Below are 25668 nucleotides of genomic sequence, written 5' to 3'. Positions count from 1 at the left end.
GGTTATTATAACATAAGTTGTTATAATAACATAAATTGATTATAATAACATAAGTTGGTTATAATAACATAAATTGATTATAATAACATAAGTTGGTTATAATAACATAAGTTGATTATAATAACATAAGTTGGTTATAATAACATAAGTTGGTTATAATAACATAAGTTGGTTAATGACGTAAGTTAAAACATTTATTTTGTAGAAATTGCTGTAAACTGATTTTATAATGGTGTCTGATAGACATGGGACATTTTTATTTTGTACTCTTTGAAGTGATCTGTTAATTAACGTTGTGTATGTAATAACAAACCGTAATACTGAGACTGTATTAAAAGTTAATGATTTGACATCTAGTGTAGGAGTTTCCTCAGATCTTTATAGGGATATAAAGTTGGAGTTAAAAGGAGCTTCAACATTTCATTTTTCTAAATTGCAGAAGAAATATTGTACATGCTTGACTGATAAATTACAAGTGTTTGACATGACATCAGCTACCAATAAAATTCACATGTAATGAGTTTAGATATTTGGAATTTGATTTAAAATTCTTTGCCAAACACATATTCAGTGCCGATCCACAATCATGTATAGTGTTGAATATATAACTACCATACTCTTGATCAGGTGAAAGGATTTTGTCACATTAGCAACTGGGGGGGTGGGGGGCGGGGGTCAGGTCATTTATCTTTTTTTTTCTCGTTTTAAATTGATTTTGTTGCCCAACAAATTAGAGGGATGCCAGGGTTGGGCTCATCCTTCTTACACCACACAACCTAACAAATTAGAGGGATGCCAGGGTTGGGCTCATCCTTCTTACACCACACAACCTAACAAATTAGAGGGATGCCAGGGTTGGGCTCATCCCTCTAACACCACACAACCTAACAAATTAGAGGGATGCCAGGGTTGGGCTCATCCCTCTTACACCACACAACCTAACAAATTAGAGGGATGCCAGGGTTGGGCTCATCCCTCTTACACCACACAACCTAACAAATTTGTTTGGGATGCCAGGGTTGGGCTCATCCCTCTAACACCACACAACCTAACAAATTAGAGGGATGCCAGGGTTGGGCTCATCCCTATTACACCACACAACCTAACAAATTAGAGGGATGTCAGGGTTGGGCTCATCCCTCTAACGGCACACAACCTAACAAATTTGTTTGGGATGCCAGGGTTGGGCTCATCCCTATTACACCACACAACCTAACAAATTAGAGGGATGCCAGGGTTGGGCTCATCCTTCTTACACCACACTACCTCTCACAGGAAGTTGCTTCTTTTGCCTCTTTCACTCGATCACTTTCATTATGTGTCACATTTGATTTGCTCAATTCATTCTCCAACCTTATTCATACAAATATGTATATATATAATTCAGTTTTGTAAAAGAGTTTCTTTTGCACACATACATGTAACAGTGTAAAGTACAATGTATTCAATAATAAATATACAGGATAGTGTGAATATAAATTAATAAAATATAATTTAATATGAAATTGCACCTCACAGAGCCATCCGAGGTAGATACCAAATTGTCGGTGTGACATCATCATTATTTGACGGTAATAATAAATGTTAGATAAGGACATTAACTTTCAAATTTTTACGACAGAGATAATTTAAAAATTTCTATTTCTTGTTTATTGTAGAGAGTTTTCTGTCCATCAAAACCAGGACACAGAATGGGATGAAAATAGTGCCAACTTTGTTAAATCAGAGTTTACCAAATATGGTTTGGACAAAGTCAGTACAGAGGAGTATGATGTGGTGGTAACCTCCCCTAATCCAGTTCAACCCAATAGGTTAGAGGTCATCACCTCCGCAGGTCAGGTCAAATTGAACTTGACCTTTGGCATAGGTCAGAAGCCGAATGTCAACAGAAGGAAGCGAGCTGGTAACGAGGAGACAACATCACACCCAGTACAGCCGTATGTGGCCTTTGCTCCCTCAGGAAACGTACAGGTATATTGAACAATGTATTATTGGAATAGCTTTTAAATGGTAATATATTATTAACCTGTGCACATTGAATAAACTTTTATACTGTCCAAGATCAATAATGTTGATTATCCAATTACATGTATACATATTTATGTACATATTTTACTTTTACCAAAAGGGATTTAGCATTGCTAACATAATGTGTCTTTATGATGCATAACATTATACTGTTAATGTCAATTCAGATTCTAAAAACAATCCACCTGGGACTATGAACAACAAATGTCAATTCAGATTCTAAAAACAATCCACCTGGGACTATGAACAACAAATGTCAATTCAGATTCTAAAAACAATCCACCCGGGACTATGAACAACAAATGTCAATTCAGATTCTAAAAACAATCCACCTGGGACTATGAACAACAAATGTCAATTCAGATTCTAAAAACAATCCACCTGGGACTATGAACAACAAATGTCAATTCAGATTCTAAAAACAATCCACCCGGGACTATGAACAACAAATGTCAATTCAGATTTTAAAAACAATCCACCTGGGACTATGAACAACAAATGTCAATTCAGATTTTAAAAACAATCCACCTGGGACTATGAACAACAAATGTCAATTCAGATTCTAAAAACAATCTACCTGGGACTATGAACAACAAATGTCAATTCAGATTCTAAAAACAATCCACCTGGGACTATGAACAACAAATGTCAATTCAGGTTCTAAAAACAATCCACCCGGGACTATGAACAACAAATGTCAATTCAGATTTTACAACAATCCACCTGGGACTATGAACAACAAATGTCAATTCAGATTCTAAAAACAATCCACCTGGGACTATGAACAACAAATGTCAATTCAGATTTTAAAAACAATCCACCTGGGACTATGAACAACAAATGTCAATTCAGATTTTAAAAACAAATAAATCCACCTGGGACTATGAACAACAAATGTCAATTCAGATTCTAAAAACAATCCACCTGGGACTATGAACAACAAATGTCAATTCAGATTCTAAAAACAATCCACCTGGGACTATGAACAACAAATGTCAATTCAGATTCTAAAAACAATCCACCTGGGACTATGAACAACAAATGTCAATTCAGATTCTAAAATAAAAACAATCCACCTGGGACTATGAACAACAAATGTCAATTCAGATTTAACAACAATCCACCCGGGACTATGAACAACAAATGTCAATTCAGATTTTAAAAACAATCCACCCGGGACTATGAACAACAAATGTCAATTCAGATTTTAAAAACAATCCACCTGGGACTATGAACAACAAATGTCAATTCAGATTTTAAAAACAATCCACCTGGGACTATGAACAACAACATTGAAAAAATTACCATCAATCATGATCAATCTGTCTTAGTATCATAGAAATAAGAAATAATGTTATAGAAACTTGATTAAAGATCTATTGGTGTAAAGGTACATACACATGATAATATTATGTAATTACAACAAGACAAAGCCTGAATTACACATGATAACATGTTATTACATCAAGACAAAGTCTGAATTACACATGATAATATGTTATTACATCAAGACAAAGCCTGAATTACTCTTGATAATATGTCATTACATCAAGACAAAGTCTGAATTACACATGATAATATTATGTAATTACAACAAGACAAAGCCTGAATTACTCTTGATAATATGTTATTACATCAAGACAAAGCCTGAATTACACATGATAATATTATGTAATTACATCAAGACAAAGCCTGAATTACACATGATAATATTATGTAATTACATCAAGACAAAGTCTGAATTACACATGATAATATTATGTAATTACATCAAGACAAAGCCTGAATTACACATGATAATATTATGTAATTACATCAAGACAAAGCCTGAATTACATATGATAATATTATGTAATTACATCAAGACAAAGTCTGAATTACATATGATAATATTATGTAATTACATCAAGACAAAGTCTGAATTACACATGATAATATTATGTAATTACATCGGGACAAAGCCTGAATTATACATGATAATATTATGTAATTACATCAAGACAAAGCCTGAATTACACATGATGATATTATGTAATTACATCAAGACAAAGTCTGAATTACACATGATAATATTATGTAATTACATCAAGACAAAGTCTGAATTACACATGATAATATTATGTAATTACATCAAGACAAAGCCTGAATTACACATGATAATATTATGTAATTACATCAAGACAAAGTCTGAATTACACATGATAATATTATGTAATTACATCAAGACAAAGCCTGAATTACACATGATATAATGAATATGGACATTATGGGAGGACGGTTGATCTTGTTCAGGTCAACAATAGTGGTGTTATAGTCAAAGATAAAATACTCCTTCTCCGACTCGGGCAAATTACAGTGGCAGAGAAGGTAGGTACATGTATATACAAAAAACATCCAGGAGAAATCTCAATCTCAGAGAATGTAAGTATATATATACAAAAAACATCCAGGAGAAATCTCAATCTCAGAGAAGGTAGGTACATGTATATACAAAAAACAACTTGGAGAAATCTCAATCTCAGAGAAGGTAGGTACATGTATATACAAAAAACATCTAGGAGAAATCTCAATCTCCGAGACGGTAGGTACATGTATATATACAAAAAACATCCAGGAGAAATATCTATCTCAGAGAAGGTAGGTACATTTATATACAAAAAACATCCAGGAGAAATCTCAATCTCAGAGAAGGTAGGTACATGTATATACAAAAAACATCTAGGAGAAATCTCAATCTCAGAGACGGTAGGTACATGTATATACAAAAAACATCTAGGAGAAATCTCAATCTCAGAGACGGTAGTAACATGTATATACAAAAAACATCTAGGAGAAATCTCAATCTCAGAGACGGTAGTAACGTTTATATACAAAAAACATCCAGGAGAAATCTCAACCTCAGAGACGGTAGGTACATGTATATACAAAAAACATCCAGGAAAAATCTCAGTCTCAGAGAAGGTAGCTACATGTATATACAAAAAACATCCAGGAGAAATCTCAATCTCAGAGAAGGTAGGTACATGTATATACAATAAACAACTTGGAGAAATCTCAATCTCAGAGAAGGTAGGTACATGTATATACAATAAACATCTAGGAGAAATCTCAATCTCAGAGACGGTAGGTACATGTATATACAAAAAACATCTAGGAGAAATCTCAATCTCAGAGACGGTAGGTACATGTATATACAAAAAACAACATCCACGAGAAATCTCAATCTCAGAGAAGGTAGCTACATGTATATACAAAAAACATCCAGGAGAAATCTCAATCTCAGAGAAGGTAGGTACATGTATATACAAAAAACATCTAGGAGAAATCTCAATCTCAGAGACGGTAGGTACATGTATATACAAAAAACATCTAGGAGAAATCTCAATCTCAGAGACGGTAGGTACATGTATATACAAAAAACATCTAGGAGAAATCTCAATCTCAGAGACGGTAGGTACATGTATATACAATAAACATCTAGGAGAAATCTCAATCTCAGAGACGGTAGGTACATGTATATACAATAAACATCTAGGAGAAATCTCAATCTCAGAGACGGTAGGTACATGTATATACAAAAAACAACTAGGAGAAATCTCAATCTCAGAGAAGGTAGGTACATGTATATACAATAAACATCTAGGAGAAATCTCAATCTCAGAGACGGTAGGTACATGTATATACAATAAACATCTAGGAGAAATCTCAATCTCAGAGAAGATAGGTACATGTATATACAATAAACATCTAGGAGAAATCTCAATCTCAGAGAAGATAGGTACATGTATTGATATGAACAAAATTCTCCATGAGACATGACAATATCTTCGAGGTCACTGAGAGAAATAAAAACAACTAGCATGTGTTAACAATGGTTTTATGTTACCATTACTGTTTGATTGTATAAAACCACGGATATGGCCTCGGTGATAAAACTAATCAATGATAAAAACAAACCTCGATTTCCTGAATTGGTCATAAATCCTAGGATGATGTTGACATTGTACCTAGGATTTCTACAATAAAATATGAGATTGGTATGACTTTCTGTCTGTCTGCTGGTCAACAATGATACAGAACATTAACAAAAATCAATATGGAGGATAAATAGTGTAAATTATCGTGTTCAGCTTGATGGCTGCCTGAAGGTCACTATAACAAACTGACCTTTATTAGCCCACCATCATCAGATGGTGGGCTATTCAAATCGCTTTTTGTCCGTGGTCCGTCCGTCCTTCCGTCCGTCCTTCCGTCCGTCCGTCCGTTAACAATTCTTGTTATCGCTATTTCTCAGAAAGCACTGAAGGGATCTTTCTCAAATTTCATATGTAGGTTCCCCTAGGGCCCTAGTTGTGCATATTGCATTTTGGGACCAATCGGTTAACAAGATGGCCGCCAGGCAGCCATCTTGGATTTTGATACTTAAAGTTTGTTATCGCTATTTCTCAGAAAGTACTGAAGAGATCTTTCTCAAATTTCATATGTAGGTTCCCCTAGGGCCCTAGTTGTGCATATTGCATTTTGGGACCAATCGGTTAACAAGATGGCCGCCAGGCAGCCATCTTGGATTTTGATACTTAAAGTTTGTTATCGCTATTTCTCAGAAAGTACTGAAGGGATCTTTCTCAAATTTCATATGTAGGTTCCCCTAGGGCCCTAGTTGTGCATATTGCATTTTGGGACCAATCGGTTAACAAGATGGCCGCTAGGCAGCCATCTTGGATTTTAATACTTAAAGTTTGTTATCGCTATTTCTCAGAAAGTACTGAAGGGATCTTTCTCAAATTTCATATGTAGGTTCCCCTAGGGCCCTAGTTGTGCATAATGCGTTTTTGGATCGATCGGTCAACAAAATGGCCACCAGGCAGCCATCTTGGATTTTGATAGTTAAAGATTAATATCGCTATTTCTCACAAAGTACTGAAGGGATCTTTCTCATATTTCATATGTAGGTTTCCCTAGGGCTCTTGTTGTGCATAATGCGTTTTTGGATCGATCGGTCAACAAAATGGCCGCCAGGCTGCCATCTTGGAATTTGATAGTTAAAGTTTGTTATCGCTATTTCTCACAAAGTACTGAAGGGATCTTCTCATATTTCATATGTAGGTTTCCCTAGGGCTCTTGTTGTGCATAATGCGTTTTTTGGATCGATCGGTCAACAAAATGGCCGCCAGGCTGCCATCTTGGAATTTGATAGTTAAAGTTTGTTATCACTATTTCTCAGAAAGTATTGAATGAATCTGTCTCAAATTTCATATATAGGTTCCTCTATGGCCCTAGTTGTGCATATTTCGATTTGGGACCGATCGATTTACAAGATGGCCGCCAAGGAGCCATCTTGGATTTTGATAGTTGAAGTTTGTTACTGCTATTTCTCAGAAAGTACTGAAGCGATCTGTCTCAAATTTTATATGTAGTATGTTTGCAAAAGTTTGAAAAGCAGAGAAAAGATCCCTCTTTCCATTGTCAGACATAGATCATTCTTTGGTGGGCGCCAAGATCCCTCTGGGATCTCTTGTTTACCTGAAGGTCACTGTAACAAACTGACCTTCACTTGCCTGAGGGTCACTATAACGAACCGATCTTCACTTGCCCAAAGGTCACAATAACAAACTGCCCTTCACTTGACCAAAGATCACTATGATGAACCGACTTTCACTTGTCCGAAGGTCACTATGACAAACCGACCTTCACTTGCCCAAAGGTCACTATGACAAACCAACCTTCACTTGCCCAAAGGTCACTATATATAATGAACCGACCTTCACTTGCCCGAAGGTCATTATAACGAACTGACCTTCACTTGCCCAAAGGTCACTATGATGAACCGACTTTCACTTGCCCGAAGGTCACTATGACGAACCGACCTTCACTTGACCAAAGGTCACTATAACGAACTGACCTTCACTTGCCCAAAGGTCACTATAACAAACCGACCTTCACTTGCCCGAAGGTCACTATGACAAACCGACCTTCACTTGCCCAAAGGTCACTATAACAAACTGACCTTCACTTGACCGAAGGTCACTATGAAGAACCGACCTTCACTTGACCAAAGGTCACTATAACGAACTGACCTTCACTTGACCAAAGGTCACTATAACGAACCAACCTTCACTTGCCTGAAGGTCACTATAAAGAACCGACCTTCACTTGCCCTAAGGTCACTTATAATAACAAACCGACCTTCACTTGACCAAAGGTCACTATAACGAACCAACCTTTACTTGACCAAAGGTCACTATAACGAACTGACCTTCACTTACCCAAAGGTCACGGTATGGATAACAAACAGACCTTCACTTACTATAAATTTCTTTAACTTATAAACTATAAATATCTGAATAGAAAGGATAGATTATGAGAGTTCTAATTTTCAAAGAATTGTTTTCAATGATTTTGATTTGTAGTTGATTTTCCCGTTTAATTTACCCGAAAAGAAGTTAAATTAAATGTATGAAAAGTTTATAATTTGCGAATACTCGCCCATGAAACTTTATGATTAGATATAAAGTGTAACTGACATAGTTGGAGCTTCATATTAAAAATATTTCCATGACAAAGCGTGTCTCCTTTATTTGGAGATTGTGTTCAGTAAAGGCTATAAAACACACAATGTTTGGGTGTAGAATAAAGATTTATCAACGATAAAAATATTCAACATGAAAGGAAAAGAATTGCTTTGATGGGTTAGACAGAGATCTCCACATACATGTATATATGATACTGTTTATATTCTCAGTTAACTGAGGATGGGTTTTGTTCATTCTTTTTAACTTCTGCAGGAGACAGAAATTCAATCTTCTACAATTACAATTGTCACGATGATGCACATGTTGTTTTTACGTACAAAGACTGGGAAACATATGTTTGACTTTGTAAATAACTCGGTATTACTTTAATGTATTGTCTTTATATTGAATTGATACTATCAGTACATCATTGATATTGTACTTATGAAAAAAAAATCTGGAGTCATTTTGTGGTAGAAATAGGTCGAAGAGGGCCGAAATCTATCTAGGCTACACAAAAGATCGATGTTAACGGTTTATCAAATAGTTGTATAATGGCGTGACAGTTTGTTTTAGATCAATAGCTACACGGTATCAGTGTAGAGCTAACATGTCACATAAACCCCTATTAGGTGTTTTACCTATCATAATTTACTGTAATATCAAATTGCAGTGTGAGTGATGGCAGGGAACCTCGGGGCCAAAGGTGTCACAGAGTCACAGGAATTCCTGGTAGTAATCTCTGGTACTCCTTATACATACTGTATAGAGTAGGCTTCATTATCAGATAGACCCTATGTAATAGAGTATGCATTCATTACAAACCATCAAATGAGCTAATCCCTTATCATGCCCATTTTCATTATACCCCGGTAATTACATTCATTTGATCTGGGGAACATAAAATATCAAAATATTTAGATTGTTTCACTATTGAAATTGTTGAATACTATGATATTTAAATGTTGGATCATTTAATTGTTGATTATTATTAAGACAGCTATTGTTTTAGGAAATCTTCCACTGACACAAATATTCCTAATTTACTAAATAACGCTATAATTATATATAGCTGAGAATTTGATATAGTTTGTTTTAAGATCTAGACGTACATGGATTTCACCCCGACTAGTTTATTCCCCACCATATATATTGGAATACTTGAAAATCACCTGTCCAATGTTTACATGGCCCTTGAATTGGGCAATATACTGTCTCCTGTCGATATGCTGTCGATGTCTCCCTGTGGCTATCCCTTTCGGCCATTATATCTGGGGTGTGGTATGATAGATCTGATGCCGTCAGTAAAGTGTAGAAGTGGTCTTTATTGACTGTTGTTGACTATATAGGGGCATTGTTGGTATAAAAGGGAAATTCTCCACAGGTAGATTTATAGTTTTATTACACCTTCAAGGTAAAACAGATTTAGCTTATGACTAAGTGATCTGCTGTAGAATTAGGTTTAACATTCCACTGAATGTTGGAGATATGTTGTAAGATACTGTAGATTAGTTTATATTGTATGAGTGCGTCTGTATTTGAAAGTGTCGCCAGTATTTGACAGTGTCACCAGTATTTGATAGTGTCGCCAGTATTTGATAGTGTCACCAGTATTTGATAGTGTCACCAGTATTTGATAGTGTCACCAGTATTTGATAGTGTCGCCAGTATTTGATAGTGTCACCAGTATTTGATAGTGTCGTCAGTATTTGATAGTGTCACCTGTATTTGATAGTATCGCCAGTATTTGATAGTGTCACCAGTGTTTGATAGTGTCGCCAGTATTTGATAGTGTCACCAGTATTTGATAGTGTCGTCAGTATTTGATAGTGTCACCAGTATTTGATAGTGTCACCAGTATTTGATAGTGTCACCAGTATTTGATAGTGTCACCAGTATTTGATAGTGTCACCAGTGTTTGATAGTGTCGTCAGTATTTGATAGTGTCTCCAGTATTTGATAGTATCACCAGTATTTGATAGTGTCACCAGTGTTTGATAGTGTCACCTGTATTTGATAGTGTCACCAGTATTTGATAGTGTCACCAGTGTTTGATAGTGTCACCTGTATTTGATAGTGTCTCCAGTATTTGATAGTGTCACCAGTGTTTGATAGTGTCACCTGTATTTGATAGTGTCTCCAGTATTTGATAGTGTCACCAGTATTTGATAGTGTCACCAGTATTTGATAGTGTCACCAGTATTTGATAGTATCACCAGTATTTGATAGTGTCACCAGTGTTTGATAGTGTCACCTGTATTTGATAGTGTCTCCAGTATTTGATAGTGTCACCAGTGTTTGATAGTGTCACCTGTATTTGATAGTGTCTCCAGTATTTTATAGTGTCACCTGTATTTGATAGTGTCTCCAGTATTTGATAGTGTCACCAGTATTTGATAGTGTCACCAGTATTTGATAGTGTCACCAGTATTTGATAGTATCACCAGTATTTGATAGTGTCACCAGTGTTTGATAGTGTCACCTGTATTTGATAGTGTCTCCTGTATTTGATAGTGTCACCAGTGTTTGATAGTGTCACCTGTATTTGATAGTGTCTCCAGTATTTTATAGTGTCACCTGTATTTGATAGTGTCTCCAGTATTTGATAGTGTCACCAGTATTTGATAGTGTCACCAGTATTTGATAGTGTTACCAGTATTTTATAAAGTTACCAGCAATCTCACTCTGCCCTGAATCTTGGCAGATGTCATTTTGCAATGTAATGTTAGGTGTAAAGATTCAGCCTGCCTGATCACTTTAGGTAATGCCAGGTTCCTGGTCACACTAAGACACTTTTACAACTACTCTCATCTGGGCCATCAAAGTAATATTTCACAAATGATGTAAAATATGTCACGGTCCTAGTTAAACAAAGTCATTGTATTGACAAGAGTATTGTTTGTATGGTGATATGTTATTGTTTTCTTTAGATCCTCAATCTTTTATTGAGACTTCTTTATATCTACTACCTTTTACAATAATAATCAAGTATTATATTTGGCGTTCCACAATCATATATTCCTCTACTCAAGGTTAACGTTGCATTGAAAAATATATTGTGCCTGATGATACGCAACCATTTTCATTGAAATTGGTTCAAGATATTTTTTGTAAAATATTTAAAGAAATGAGGTTAGGTTAAAAAGTTAATTGTATGCCTATACAAATTGTGAAGAAGTTCTAGTATTGGATTTTGGTCAGGGTTTCAGTGTGATGGAGATTAGCTACACATCAAGTCCTGAGGGGCAGGGGTTACAGTGTGATGGAGGTTAGCTACACATCAAGTCCTGAGGGGCAGGGGTTACAGTGTGATGGAAGTTAGCTACACGTCAAGTCCTGAGGGAGGGGATAAAGTGTGACAGAGGTTAGCTACACATCAAGTCCTGAGGGGTGGGGGTTACAATGTGACGGAGGTTAGCTACACATCAAAGCCCTGAGGGGCAGGGGTTACAGTGTGATGGAGGTTACCTACACATCAAGTCCTGAGGGGCAGGGGTTACAGTGTGATGGAGGTTAGCTACACATCAAAGTCCTGAGGGAGGGGATAAAGTGTGACAGAGGTTAGCTACACATCAAGTCCTGGGGGGCAGGGGTTACAGTGTGATGGAGGTTAGCTACACATCAAAGTCCTGAGGGGCAGGGGTTACAGTGTGATGGAGGTTAGCTACACAAGTCCTGAGGGGTTGGGGTTACAGTGTGATGGAGGTTAGCTACACATCAAGTCCTGAGGGGCAGGGGTTACAGTGTGGTGGAGGTTAGCTACAATCAAGTTCTGAGGGGCAGGGGTTACAGTGTGATGGAGGTTACCTACACATCAAAGTCCTGAGGGGGGATAAAGTGTGACAGAAGTTAGCTACACATCAAGTCCTGGGGGCGGGGGTTACAGTGTGATGGAGGTTAGCTACACATCAAGTCCTGAGGGGCAGGGGTTACAGTGTGATGGAGGTTAGCTACACATCAAGTCCTGAGGGGCAGGGGTTACAGTGTGATGGAGGTTAGCTACACATCAAAGTCCTGAGGGAGGGGATAAAGTGTGACAGAGGTTAGCTACACATCAAGTCCTGGGGGGCAGGGGTTACAGTGTGATGGAGGTTAGCTACACATCAAAGTCCTGAGGGGCAGGGGTTACAGTGTGATGGAGGTTAGCTACACATCAAGTCCTGAGGGGCAGGGGTTACAGTGTGATGGAGGTTAGCTACACATCAAGTCCTGAGGGGCAGGGGTTACAGTGTGATGGAGGTTAGCTACAATCAAGTCCTGAGGGGCAGGGGTTACAGTGTGATGGAGGTTAGCTACACATCAAAGTCCTGAGGGGGAGGGGATAAAGTGTGACAGAGGTTAGCTACACATCAAGTCCTGAGGGGCAGGGGTTACAGTGTGATGGAGGTTAGCTACACATCAAGTCCTGAGGGGCAGGGGTTACAGTGTGATGGAGGTTAGCTACACATCAAGTCCTGAGGGGCAGGGGTTACAGTGTGATGGAGGTTACCTACACATCAAGTCCTGAGGGGCAGGGGTTACAGTGTGATGGAGGTTAGCTACACATCAAAGTCCTGAGGGGCAGGGGTTACAGTGTTATGGAGGTTAGCTACACATCAAAGTCCTGAGGGGTTGGGGGTTACAGTGTGATGGAGGTTAGCTACACATCAAGTCCTGAGGGGCAGGGGTTACAGTGTGATGGAGGTTAGCTACACATCAAAGTCCTGAGGGGCAGGGGTTACAGTGTTATGGAGGTTAGCTACACATCAAGTCCTGAGGGGCAGGGGTTACAGTGTGATGGAGGTTAGCTACACATCAAAGTCCTGAGGGGTTTGGGTTACAGTGTGATGGAGGTTAGCTACACATCAAGTCCTGAGGGGCAGGGGTTACAGTGTGATGGAGGTTAGCTACAATCAAGTCCTGAGGGGCGGGGGTTACAGTGTGATGGAGGTTAGCTACACATCAAGTCCTGAGGGGCAGGGGTTACAGTGTGATGGAGGTTAGCTACACATCAAGTCCTGAGGGGCAGGGGTTACAGTGTGATGGAGGTTAGCTACACATCAAGTCCTGAGGGGCGGGGGTTACAGTGTGATGGAGGTTAGCTACACATCAAGTCCTGAGGGGCAGGGGTTACAGTGTGATGGAGGTTAGCTACACATCAAAGTCCTGAGGGGCAGGGGTTACAGTGTGATGGAGGTTAGCTACACATCAAGTCCTGAGGGGCGGGGGTTACAGTGTGACAAAGGTTAGCTACACATCAAAGTCCTGAGGGGCAGGGGTTACAGTGTGATGGAGGTTAGCTACACATCAAAGTCCTGAGGGGCAGGGGTTACAGTGTGATGGAGGTTAGCTACACATCAAAGTCCTGAGGGGCAGGGGTTACAGTGTGATGGAGGTTAGCTACACATCAAGTCCTGAGGGGCAGGGGTTTTCAGTGTGATGGAGGTTAGCTACACATCAAGTCCTGAGGGGCAGGGATTACAGTGTGATGGAGGTTAGCTACACATCAAAGTCCTGAGGGGCAGGGGTTACAGTGTGATGGAGGTTAGCTACACATCAAGTCCTGAGGGGTGGGGGTTACAGTGTGATGGAGGTTAGCTACACATCAAAGTCCTGAGGGGGGGGGGGTTACAGTGTGATGGAGGTTAGCTACACATCAAGTCCTGAGGGGTGGGGGTTACAGTGTGATGGAGGTTAGCTACACATCAAGTCCTGAGGGGCAGGGGTTACAGTGTGATGGAGGTTAGCTACACATCAAGTCCTGGGGGGCGGGGGTTACAGTGTGATGGAGGTTAGCTACACATCAAAGTCCTGAGGGGCAGGGGTTACAGTGTGATGGAGGTTAGCTACACATCAAGTCCTGAGGGGCAGGGGTTACAGTGTGACGGAGGTTAGCTACACATCAAAGTCCTGAGGGGCAGGGGTTACAGTGTGATGGAGGTTAGCTACACATCAAAGTCCTGAGGGGCAGGGGTTACAGTGTGAGATGGAGGTTAGCTAAACATCAAGTCCTGAGGGGCGGGGGTTACAGTGTGACAGAGGTTAGCTACACATCAAGTCCTGAGGGGCGGGGGTTACAGTGTGATGGAGGTTACCTACACATCAAGTCCTGAGGGGCAGGGGTTACAGTGTGATGGAGGTTAGCTACACATCAAGTCCTGAGGGGCAGGGGTTACAGTGTGATGGAGGTTAGCTACACATCAAAGTCCTGAGGGGCAGGGGTTACAGTGTGATGAAGGTTAGCTACACATCAAGTCCTGAGGGGCAGGGGTTTCAGTGTTATGGAGGTTAGCTACACATCAAGTCCTGGTGGATGGGGGTTACAGTGTGACAGAGGTAAATAGCTACACATCAAAGTCCTGAGGGGCAGGGGTTGCAGTGTGATGGAGGTTAGCTACACATCAAGTCCTGAGGGGCGGGGGTTGCAGTGTGACAAAGGTAAATAGCTACACATCAAAGTCCTGAGGGGCAGGGGTTACAGTGTGATGGATGTTAGCTACACATCAAAGTCCTGAGGGGCAGGGGTTACAGTGTGATGGAGGTTAGCTACACATCAAAGTCCTGAGGGGCAGGGGTTACAGTGTGATGGAGGTTAGCTACACATCAAGTCCTGAGGGGCGGGGGTTACAGTGTGATGGAGGTTAGCTACACATCAAAGTCCTGAGGGGCAGGGGTTACAGTGTTATGGAGGTTAGCTACACATCAAGTCCTGAGGGGTGGGGGTTACAGTGTGACGGAGGTTAGCTACACATCAAGTCCTGAGGGGCAGGGGTTTCAGTGTGACGGAGGTTAGCTACACATCAAGTCCTGAGGGGCGGGGGTTACAGTGTGATGGAGGTTAGCTACACATCAAGTCCTGAGGGGTGGGGGTTACAGTGTGACGGAGGTTAGCTACATATCAAAGTCCTGGGGGGGGGGATAAAGTGTGACAGAGGTTAGCTACACATCAAGTCCTGGGGGGCGGGGGTTACAGTATGATGGAGGTTAGCTACACCTCAAAGTCCTGAGGGGCGGGGGGTTATAGTGTGACAGAGGTAAATAGCTACACATCAAAGTCCCTGAGGGGTGGGGGTTACAGTGTGATGGAGGTTAGCTACACATCAAAGTCCTGGGGGGCGGGGGTTACAGTATGATGGAGGTTAGCTACACATCAAAGTCCTGAGGGGTGGGGGTTACAGTGTGATGGAGGTTAGCTACACATCAAAGTCCTGAGGGGTGGGGGTTACAGTGTGATGGAGGTTAGCTACACATCAAAGTCCTGAGGGGTGGGGGTTACAGTGTGATGGAGGTTAGCTACACATCAAGTCCTGAGGGGCAGGGGTTACAGTGTGATGGAGGTTAGCTACACATCAAAGTCCTGAGGGGCAGGGGTTACAGTGTGATGGAGGTTAGCTACACATCAAGTCCTGAGGGGCAGGGGTTACAGTGTGACGGAGGTTAGCTACACATCAAAGTCCTGAGGGGTGGGGGTTACAGTGTGATGGAGGTTAGCTACACATCAAAGTCCTGAGGGGTGGGGGTTACAGTGTGATGGAGGTTAGCTACACATCAAAGTCCTGAGGGGCGGGGGTTACAGTGTGACGGAGGTTAGCTACACATCAAAGTCCTGAGGGACGGGGGATAAAGTGTGGCAAAGGTTAGCTACACATCAAGTCCTGAGGGGGGGGGGGGTTACATTGTGACGGAGGTTAGCTGCACATCAAGTCCTGAGGGGCGGGGGTTACAATGTGACAGAGGTTACCTACACACCAAGTCTTGAGGGGCAGGGGTTACAGTGTCAGGAAGGTTTTCAATGTCACCTGATACAAAATTTGTCCAAGCTCACTTACACTTAGAATTCAGGGAGTTGAAATTTAAGACGTTGCAAAATTCAATTATGTGGCTTGTTAGATTTTCCAAATGATATTGATATGGACCTGTATATACATGTAGTTCTGATGAAAGTGATAGTTAATGGGACACACTTCTCAGCTAGATCCTGTTAACAATCATTATACCCACTGACTAACCACTGCTTGGGGCTGAATCCCTAATGATTCTAAATGAGGTGGTATCATACATCTGGTGGGGTATATAGCTGGTATCATCTACCTTGTAATCAATCTACATCATATCGAAGATTAAAATATGATTCATTTGGTGTGATAGCTACCTGGCACGGCAGTCATATTGTTAATGACCCCATAATGGGTATTTAATGTGTACATCTATCAGATTCTCTGGGTGGATTTCAGAAGTATTCTGTATGTTTATCATATTAATATTTTGCATTGTGCCAGAGTTGTCTCCCTTTGTGAAAATTGCTCTTTATTAGTCTGTGAAACATATTGTTCAAACTGTTGAGTTTAGATGAACATGCTGCTAAAATATGAAAATAGATAACCCAGCTATTGCTTTTGTTACCAATTTTCATTTAAGTAATATTTTATACCTTAATTTTAACATTTAAACTATTAGAAATTTCCCTGTAACAGTTTAGTGTTACAGAATTCCCTGTAAACCGTTTTAACCGCTGCAAAATGAGTACCTTATTTGACCCAATAAAATTGAAGCAAATAAGGAGCCTTCCATAAAATTATACTATAAAGTAAGCCATAAATCTATTTGCAAAAGATGGTAAGTTGTTGAGCACTAGCTGTTTCCTGAGCTGTATCTTCTGGCCATTTCCATGTTGGTAGTTAAGGCTGTTACAACATTGCCCATAAACCTCTTATCGTTACCATCAGTAAGTTGGAGTAGTTTCATGTATCTGTTTAATAAGAGGAGGGGGAAAGACGATAGGAGTCTGTTAGAAGTTTGAATAATTTCTTCTTTATTTTAGGATCTGGGTCACTACATCATGTCAAAATAGGGAGACAAACTAGGGAGAGAAATAGAAATTCTAACAAAAACTTTCAATCTGGTACACAAACTAGGGAGAGTAATAGAAATTCTATCAAAAACTTCCAATCTGGTACACAAACTAGGGAGAGTAATAGAAATTCTATCAAAAACTTCCAATCTGGTAGACAAACTAGGGAGAGAAATAGAAATTTTATCAAAAACTTCCAATCTGGTACACAAACTAGGGAGAGTAATAGAAATTCTATCAAAAACTTCCAATCTGGTACACAAACTAGGGAGAGTAATAGAAATTCTATCAAAAACTTCCAATCTGGTAGACAAACTAGGGAGAGTAATAGAAATTCTATCAAAAACTTCCAATCTGGTAGACAAACTAGGGAGAGTAATAGAAATTCTATCAAAAACTTCCAATCTGGTACACAAACTAGGGAGAGAAATAGAAATTTTATCAAAAACTTCCAATCTGGTACACAAACTTTTAAGGGAGAGTAATAGAAATTTTATCAAAAACTTCCAATCTGGTATATAAACGAGGGAGAGAAATAGAAATTTTATCAAAAACTTCCAATCTGGTATATAAACGAGGGAGAGAAATAGAAATTTTATCAAAAACTTCCAATCTGGTAGACAAACTAGGGAGAGAAATAGAAATTCTATCAAAAACTTCCAATCTGGTACACAAACTAGGGAGAGAAATAGAAATTTTATCAAAAACTTCCAATCTGGTACACAAACTAGGGAGAGTAATAGAAATTTATCAAAAACTTCCAATCTGGTAACAAACTAGGGAGAGAAATAGAAATTTATCAAAAACTTCCAATCTGGTAACAAACAGGGAGAGAAATAGAAATTTTATCAAAAACTTCCAATCTGGTAGACAAACTAGGGAGAGTAATAGAAATTCTATCAAAAACTTCCAATCTGGTAGACAAACTAGGGAGAGAAATAGAAATTCTAACAAAAACTTCCAATCTGGTAGACAAACTAGGGAGAGTAAATAGAAATTCTATCAAAAACTTCCAATTGGTAGACAAACTAGGGAGAGTAATAGAAATTCTATCAAAAACTTCCAATCTGGTAGACAAACTAGGGGATCTGTAGAATAGAAAAATTCTATCAAAAACTTCCAATCTGGTAGACAAACTAGGGGAGAGTAATAGAAATTCTATCAAAAACTTCCAATCTGGTAGACAAACTAGGGAGAGTAAATAGAAATTCTATCAAAAACTTCCAATCTGGTACACAAACGAGGGAGAGAGTAATAGAAATTCTATCAAAAACTTCCAATCTGGTACACAAACTAGGGAGAGTAATAGAAATTCTTATCAAAAACTTCCAATCTGGTAGTACAATAACAACTAGGGAGAGTAATAGAAAATTTATCAAAAACTTCCAATCTGGTACATAAACTAGGGAGAGTAATAAAAATTTTATCAAAAACTTCCAATCTGGTATATAAACAGGGAGAAAATAGAAATTTTATCAAAAACTTCCAATCTGGTAGACAAACTAGGGAGAGAAATAGAAATTTTATCAAAAACTTCCAATCTCTGGTACACAAACTAGGGAGAGTATTAGAAATTCTATCAAAAACTTCCAATCCGATAGATAAATTAGGAGTTTATTTTGAAATAATTGAAGCAGTTTCCCTATGAGCAAGAAACATATTGTATTTTAATGTACACCAAAAAAATGTCTGCCTCATCTGGTTTTAGTAGTGTACCAATGATAGAGAGTTCTATCTATGTAGGTTCTTGGCAGATCCATGACATCATCAATGTATACTGTTAATCCCAGTAATGATGGTCCTTTTGTAAGATGACAGTTACATTATCAGTGTATACTGTTAATCCCAGTAATGATGGTCCTTTTGTAAGATGACAGTTATATCATCAGTGTATATCTTAAAGCTCTAGACTGGCGAGTGGCTTGTCTCTATATTATAGCCCTCGCCATGGCGAAGACTTAAGGCACATAAAGATGTGAAGTTTTCTGCAGTAGACACTGTAAAACCTATCATTATGGAACATTCAGACGATGTTTCCCGACGATGTTTTCCACAAACCATGTATTATTGATTCCAGTGTTTCAGTAGAAGTTCTTGCCTAAATAATTAAAAACCAAACGAATAATGGTTTAACGTTAGATTCTTAGATCACAGTTGTAATAGCCTCTTGTCAGGATGAAACCAAATATTGCTACAGCTTAAAGTTGAAACTCATTTCAGAGCAATACATCGTGGCAGCTTAAATCTTTAGATTGTCTTTGTAAAGTTTTAGCAACTTTTCATACGATGTAACCATTTCTATGGTAAAATGTAACAAAAAGTAATATTAGTTTCTATATTTACACTGCACATTAACAGGTGTATTTACACTGCACATTAACAAAGTATATTTACACTGCACATTAACAAAGTGTATTTACACTGCACATTAACACAGTGTATTTACACTGCACATTAACAAAGTGTATTTACACTGCACATTAACACAGTGTATTTACACTGCACATTAACAAAGTGTATTTACACTGCACATTAACAAAGTGTATTTACACTGCACATTAACACAGTGTATTTACACTGCACATTAACACAGTGTATTTACACTGCACATTAACACAGTGTATTTACACTGCACATTAACACAGTATATTTACACTGCATATTAACACAGTGTATTTACACTGCACATTAACACAGTGTATTTACACTGCACATTAACACAGTGTATTTACACTGCACATTAACACAGTGTATTTACACTGCACATTAACACAGTGTATTTACACTGCACATTAACACAGTGTATTTACACTGCACATTAACACAGTGTATTTACACTGCACATTAACACAGTGTATTTACACTGCACATTAACAAAGTGTATTTACACTGCACATTAACACAGTGTATTTACACTGCACATTAACAAAGTGTATTTACACTGCACATTAACACAGTGTATTTACACTGCACATTAACACAGTGTATTTACACTGCACATTAACACAGTGTATTTACACTGCACATTAACACAGTGTATTTACACTGCACATTAACACAGTGTATTTACACTGCACATTAACAAAGTGTATTTACACTGCACATTAACACAGTGTATTTACACTGCACATTAACACAGTGTATTTACACTGCACATTAACACAGTGTATTTACACTGCACATTAACACAGTGTATTTACACTGCACATTAACACAGTGTATTTACACTGCACATTAACACAGTGTATTTACACTGCACATTAACACAGTGTATTTACACTGCACATTGACACAGTGTATTTACACTGCACATTAACACAGTGTATTTACACTGCACATTGACACAGTGTATTTACACTGCACATTAACACAGTGTATTTACACTGCACATTGACACAGTGTATTTACACTGCACATTAACAAAGTGTATTTACACTGCACATTAACAAAGTGTATTTACACTGCACATTAACACAGTGTATTTACACTGCACATTAACACAGTGTATTTACACTGCACATTAACACAGTGTATTTACACTGCACATTAACACAGTGTATTTACACTGCACATTAACACAGTGTATTTACACTGCACATTAACAAAGTGTATTTACACTGCACATTAACACAGTGTATTTACACTGCACATTAACACAGTGTATTTACACTGCACATTAACAAAGTGTATTTACACTGCACATTAACACAGTGTATTTACACTGCACATTAACACAGTGTATTTACACTGCACATTAACACAGTGTATTTACACTGCACATTAACACAGTGTATTTACACTGCACATTAACTCAGTGAAAACAAGATTTATCAAGACCAACAGGATGAGAAATAAATGAGTAACATTAACTTGTTGGTAAAAAACTAACAGTTTGGATCCTGGATATGTGATATTACACCCACGATCATTTATATGTTTATTATCTTAACAGTAATCACTATCTATACATGCTTATATTGAATTGAAATTTGAGGGAAATGTTTTTGTGTTTGATTAAGTTTGATGGTTTAAATATATAGAATTAAACAACAAATGCATAAATCTGTTTGAATGACATTTCTACAATTAAGTTTCAAACTTGATCGAATCACAACCCCGCAGTGGTTAACCAGACTAAATTAAATTGATTGTTTTTAGTCACTTACAAATAAAATCACTAAAATAACATATCGGTCTATAGGAGATATAACATGTGTCCTCATTATCTACAGCTGTCACTAGCAGCACAGTGGGGAGCTGTGGGAGTCCTTCTCTACCTCGACCCAGCGGACCTCACAGAGGCTAGAGTTGTCTCCCCTGATTTACACAAGTTTGTACCATACGCATCAGCAGGTGGAAAAGTAAACACGGGTAAGTAAACGTAATATACTTCACATCATCGAATCATACAGGAAATTCCTTTTAAATGTTTAATAGAGAAATAATCATTCTTTTTTCATTGTGAATTCCATTTTGAATTTTGAAAATTCTAATTCATTGCCTTAATGAATGTTAGGCTACCATAATAAATGATTAAAAATCTACATATTTCAGATAAGGGCTGATGTCTTCAATCTTTGATATTGTAGGCTGCCAAATTCCTGAAATCTGAATTTTTTGCTTGTAATTTACTTTCGCAAATTTTGCAATTAAAGTACATTTGAATGTAATTAAGTTTCGCAAACTTGATTTGAAATGGAAGTTGAAAAATTCAGAAAAGAATCTGGTGTTATTGTATATATGAATGATGAAATCCAATCATTTTTACCTTGATTTTTCTCGACAGCTAATCCCTATGGTGGAGCTGTGATGGTGCCTGCTCAGACAGTTTCCATGGAGACAGCTACCTTCCTGTTGAATTCCATGACTGTACCGTCTGCTCCAGTCTCTTGGCTTGGTGGACTGAACACCACTTATACCCTCCAGGGTAAGACGAGGAAAAGATGTACTGTATTATATCTAAGCATAACTGATTGAAACCTTAGTGATTTATCTAAAGACATAACTTCACGGTCACTGTTCAATGCTCATATCAAACACATGCATGATCAAGCGTTAATCAGGAGTTCAATTATGAAAATTTAATTTCAAATTATCACTTAATTTTGGCTAGATTTATCTCTATGACTTGCCTGAAGTTTTTAACCAGGGAGATATTCTAGCTAATATTACAACAACTTAGCCTGTCAGTGACCAGTATGAAGAAGTTGTACATTGTTAGCTCACCTGGACGGAAGGACCAAGGTGAGCTTATGCGATACTGTGGCGTCTGGCTTCCATAGTCCGTCCGTCAACAATCGACTCCTTCTCCATAACCACTGGCCGGAATTTAACAAAATTTAACTGATAGCATCCTTATGGGTACTGACCGAAAATATTTGGTCAATATGGCGATATTTATATAAACAACTTCTCTGAAACTTATTTAATAACACTCATAGTCATATGGTATTGATATAAGCATCATAATATTTCAAACTTAAACAAATCATGGGGTCATTTTGCTATTTCTAATTGTAAGAGTTTTTGAAATAATTAACCCAAAAAACTAGGTGAGCGATACAGGCCCTGTGGGCCTCTTGTCTTATATTAAAGTGAAACAATCTTACATAAGCTTAACTAGCTTTCTAGTATTATTGGATCTTGTTATGTGCCTTGTGTGTGAAAGTCTCAAGAATGATCACAGCACTTCAAAGGGAAGATAACTAAAACTGTATATTTGTTCTGTTCCAGGCCAGTATATTGTGAGACTTATCATCAACAACATCAAGAAGGTTGAAACAGTGAGGAATGTAGTCGGGGTAATAGAAGGGGACATAGAAGGAGGTAGGTGGTTTATGTATAGGTGTTCAGTGTCTGTCTACAGCTGGTGGTCTTAGTCCTGTAAAAATACAGAATACTGTATAGGAGTCTTAGGTGGAAGAAGGTGGAAACCGTGAGGAATGTAGTCGGGGTAATAGAAGGGGACATAGAAGGAGGTAGCTGGTTTATGTATAGGTGTTCAGTATCTGTCTACAGCTGGTGGTCTTAGTCCTGTACAAAATACAGCTAGTAGTCCTGTACAAAATACAGAATTCTGCCATCATAGAAGATCTGGTACTACTGCCAATACAGCTAGTAGTCCTGTAGAAATACTGTCTACAGCTAATTGTCCTGTAAAAATACAGAATACAGCTGGTAGTCCTGTAAAATTTACTGTCTACAGCTGGTAGTCTTAGTCCTGTACAAAATACAGGAGTACAGCTAATAGTCCTGTAAAAAATACAGAATACAGCTAGTAGTCCTGTAAAAATACTGTCTACAGCTGGTAGTCCTGTAAAATTACTGTCTACAGCTGGTAGTCTTAGTCCTGTACAAAATACAGAGTACAGCTAATAGTCCTGTAAAAATACAGAATACAGCTAGTAGTCCTGTAGAAATACTGTCTACAGCTGGTAGTCCTGTAAAATTACTGTCTACAGCTGGTAGTCTTAGTCCTGTACAAAATACAGAGTACAGCTAATAGTCCTGTAAAAATACTGAATACTGTATAGTAGTGCGGATCCTGTAAAAATACTGAATACTGTATAGTAGTGTGGATCCTGTAAAAAATACTGAATACTGAATAGTAGTGTGGATCCTGTAAAAATACTGAATACTGTATAGTAGTGCAGATCCTGTAAGAATACTGAATACTGTATAGTAGTGCAGATCCTGTAAAAATACTGAATAATGTATAGTAGTGTGGATCCTGGTAAAAATACTGAATACTGTATAGTAGTGCAGATCCTGTAAAAATACTTAATACTGTATAGTAGTGTGGATCCTGTAAAAATACTGAATACTGTATAGTAGTGCAAATCCTGTAGAAATACTGAATACTGTATAGTAGTGCAGATCCTGTAAAAATACTGAATACTGTATAGTAGTGTGGATCCTGTAAAAATACTGAATACTGTATAGTTGTTTGGATCCTGTAAAAATACTGCATACTGTATAGTAGTGCAGATCCTGTAAAATACTGAATACTGTATAGTAGTGTGGATCCTGTAAAAATACTGAATACTGTATAGTAGTGTGGATCCTGTAAAAACACTTAATACTGTATAGTTGTGTGGATCCTGTAAAAATACTGAATACTGTATAGTAGTGTGGATCCTGTAAAAATACTGAATACTGTATAGTAGTGTGGATCCTGTAAAAAATACTGAATACTGTATAGTAGTGTGGATCCTGTAAAAATACTTAATACTGTATAGTTGTGTGGATCCTGTAAAAAATACTGAATACTGTATAGTGGTGTGGATCCTGTAAAAATACTTAAAACTGTATAGTAGTGTGGATCCTGTAAAAATACTTAATACTGAATAGTAGTGTGGATCCTGTAAAAATACTTAATACTGTATAGTAGTGTGGATCCTGTAAAAATACTGAATACTGTATAGTTGTTTGGATCCTGTAAAAATACTGCATACTGCATAGTAGTGTGGATCCTGTAAAAATACTGAATACTGTATAGTAGTGCAGATCCTGTAAAAATACTGAATACTGTATAGTAGTGTGGATCCTGTAAAAATACTGAATACTGTATAGTAGTGTGGATCCTGTAAAAATACTGAATACTGTATAGTAGTGTGGATCCTGTAAAAATACTGAATACTGTATAGTAGTGTGGATCCTGTAAAAATACTGAATACTGTATAGTAGTGTGGATCCTGTAAAAATACTGAATACTGTATAGTAGTGTGGATCCTGTAAAAATACTGAATACTGTATAGTAGTGTGGATCCTGTAAAAATACTGAATACTGTATAGTAGTGTGGATCCTGTAAAAATACTGAATACTGTATAGTAGTGTGGATCCTGTAAAAATACTGAATACTGTATAGTAGTGTGGATCCTGTAAAAATACTGAATACTGTATAGTAGTGTGGATCCTGTAAAAATACTGAATACTGTATAGTAGTGTGGATCCTGTAAAAATACTGAATACTGTATAGTAGTGTGGATCCTGTAAAAATACTTAATACTGTATAGTAGTGTGGATCCTGTAAAAATACTGAATACTGTATAGTAGTGTGGATCCTGTAAAAATACTGAATACTGTATAGTAGTGTGGATCCTGTAAAAATACTGAATACTGTATAGTAGTGTGGATCCTGTAAAAATACTGAATACTGTATAGTAGTGTGGATCCTGTAAAAATACTGAATACTGTATAGTAGTGTGGATCCTGTAAAAATACTGAATACTGTATAGTAGTGTGGATCCTGTAAAAATACTGAATACTGTATAGTAGTGTGGATCCTGTAAAAATAC

The 25668-nt window shown here is 38.0% G+C and overlaps 1 protein-coding gene across 1 annotated transcript in view; it reads left to right on the top strand.

The window, feature by feature from the left end:
* Window positions 1–25668, top strand: part of LOC138307648 (aminopeptidase NAALADL1-like) — a 76954-nt gene that overhangs the window by 31038 nt on the left and 20248 nt on the right. The window contains exons 2-6 of the mRNA XM_069248465.1: window positions 1659–1972; window positions 4274–4395; window positions 21603–21741; window positions 22157–22297; window positions 23104–23196. Of these exons, the coding sequence (XP_069104566.1) occupies window positions 1659–1972; window positions 4274–4395; window positions 21603–21741; window positions 22157–22297; window positions 23104–23196 (809 nt within the window). The remainder of the gene's footprint in view (window positions 1–1658; window positions 1973–4273; window positions 4396–21602; window positions 21742–22156; window positions 22298–23103; window positions 23197–25668) is intronic.

Source organism: Argopecten irradians, chromosome 14, assembly GCF_041381155.1.
Source record: "Argopecten irradians isolate NY chromosome 14, Ai_NY, whole genome shotgun sequence".
Lineage (NCBI taxonomy): Eukaryota > Metazoa > Mollusca > Bivalvia > Pectinida > Pectinidae > Argopecten > Argopecten irradians.
The sequence above is the reverse complement of the archived record's forward strand: the minus strand, read 5'-3'. Positions and strand labels throughout refer to the sequence as shown.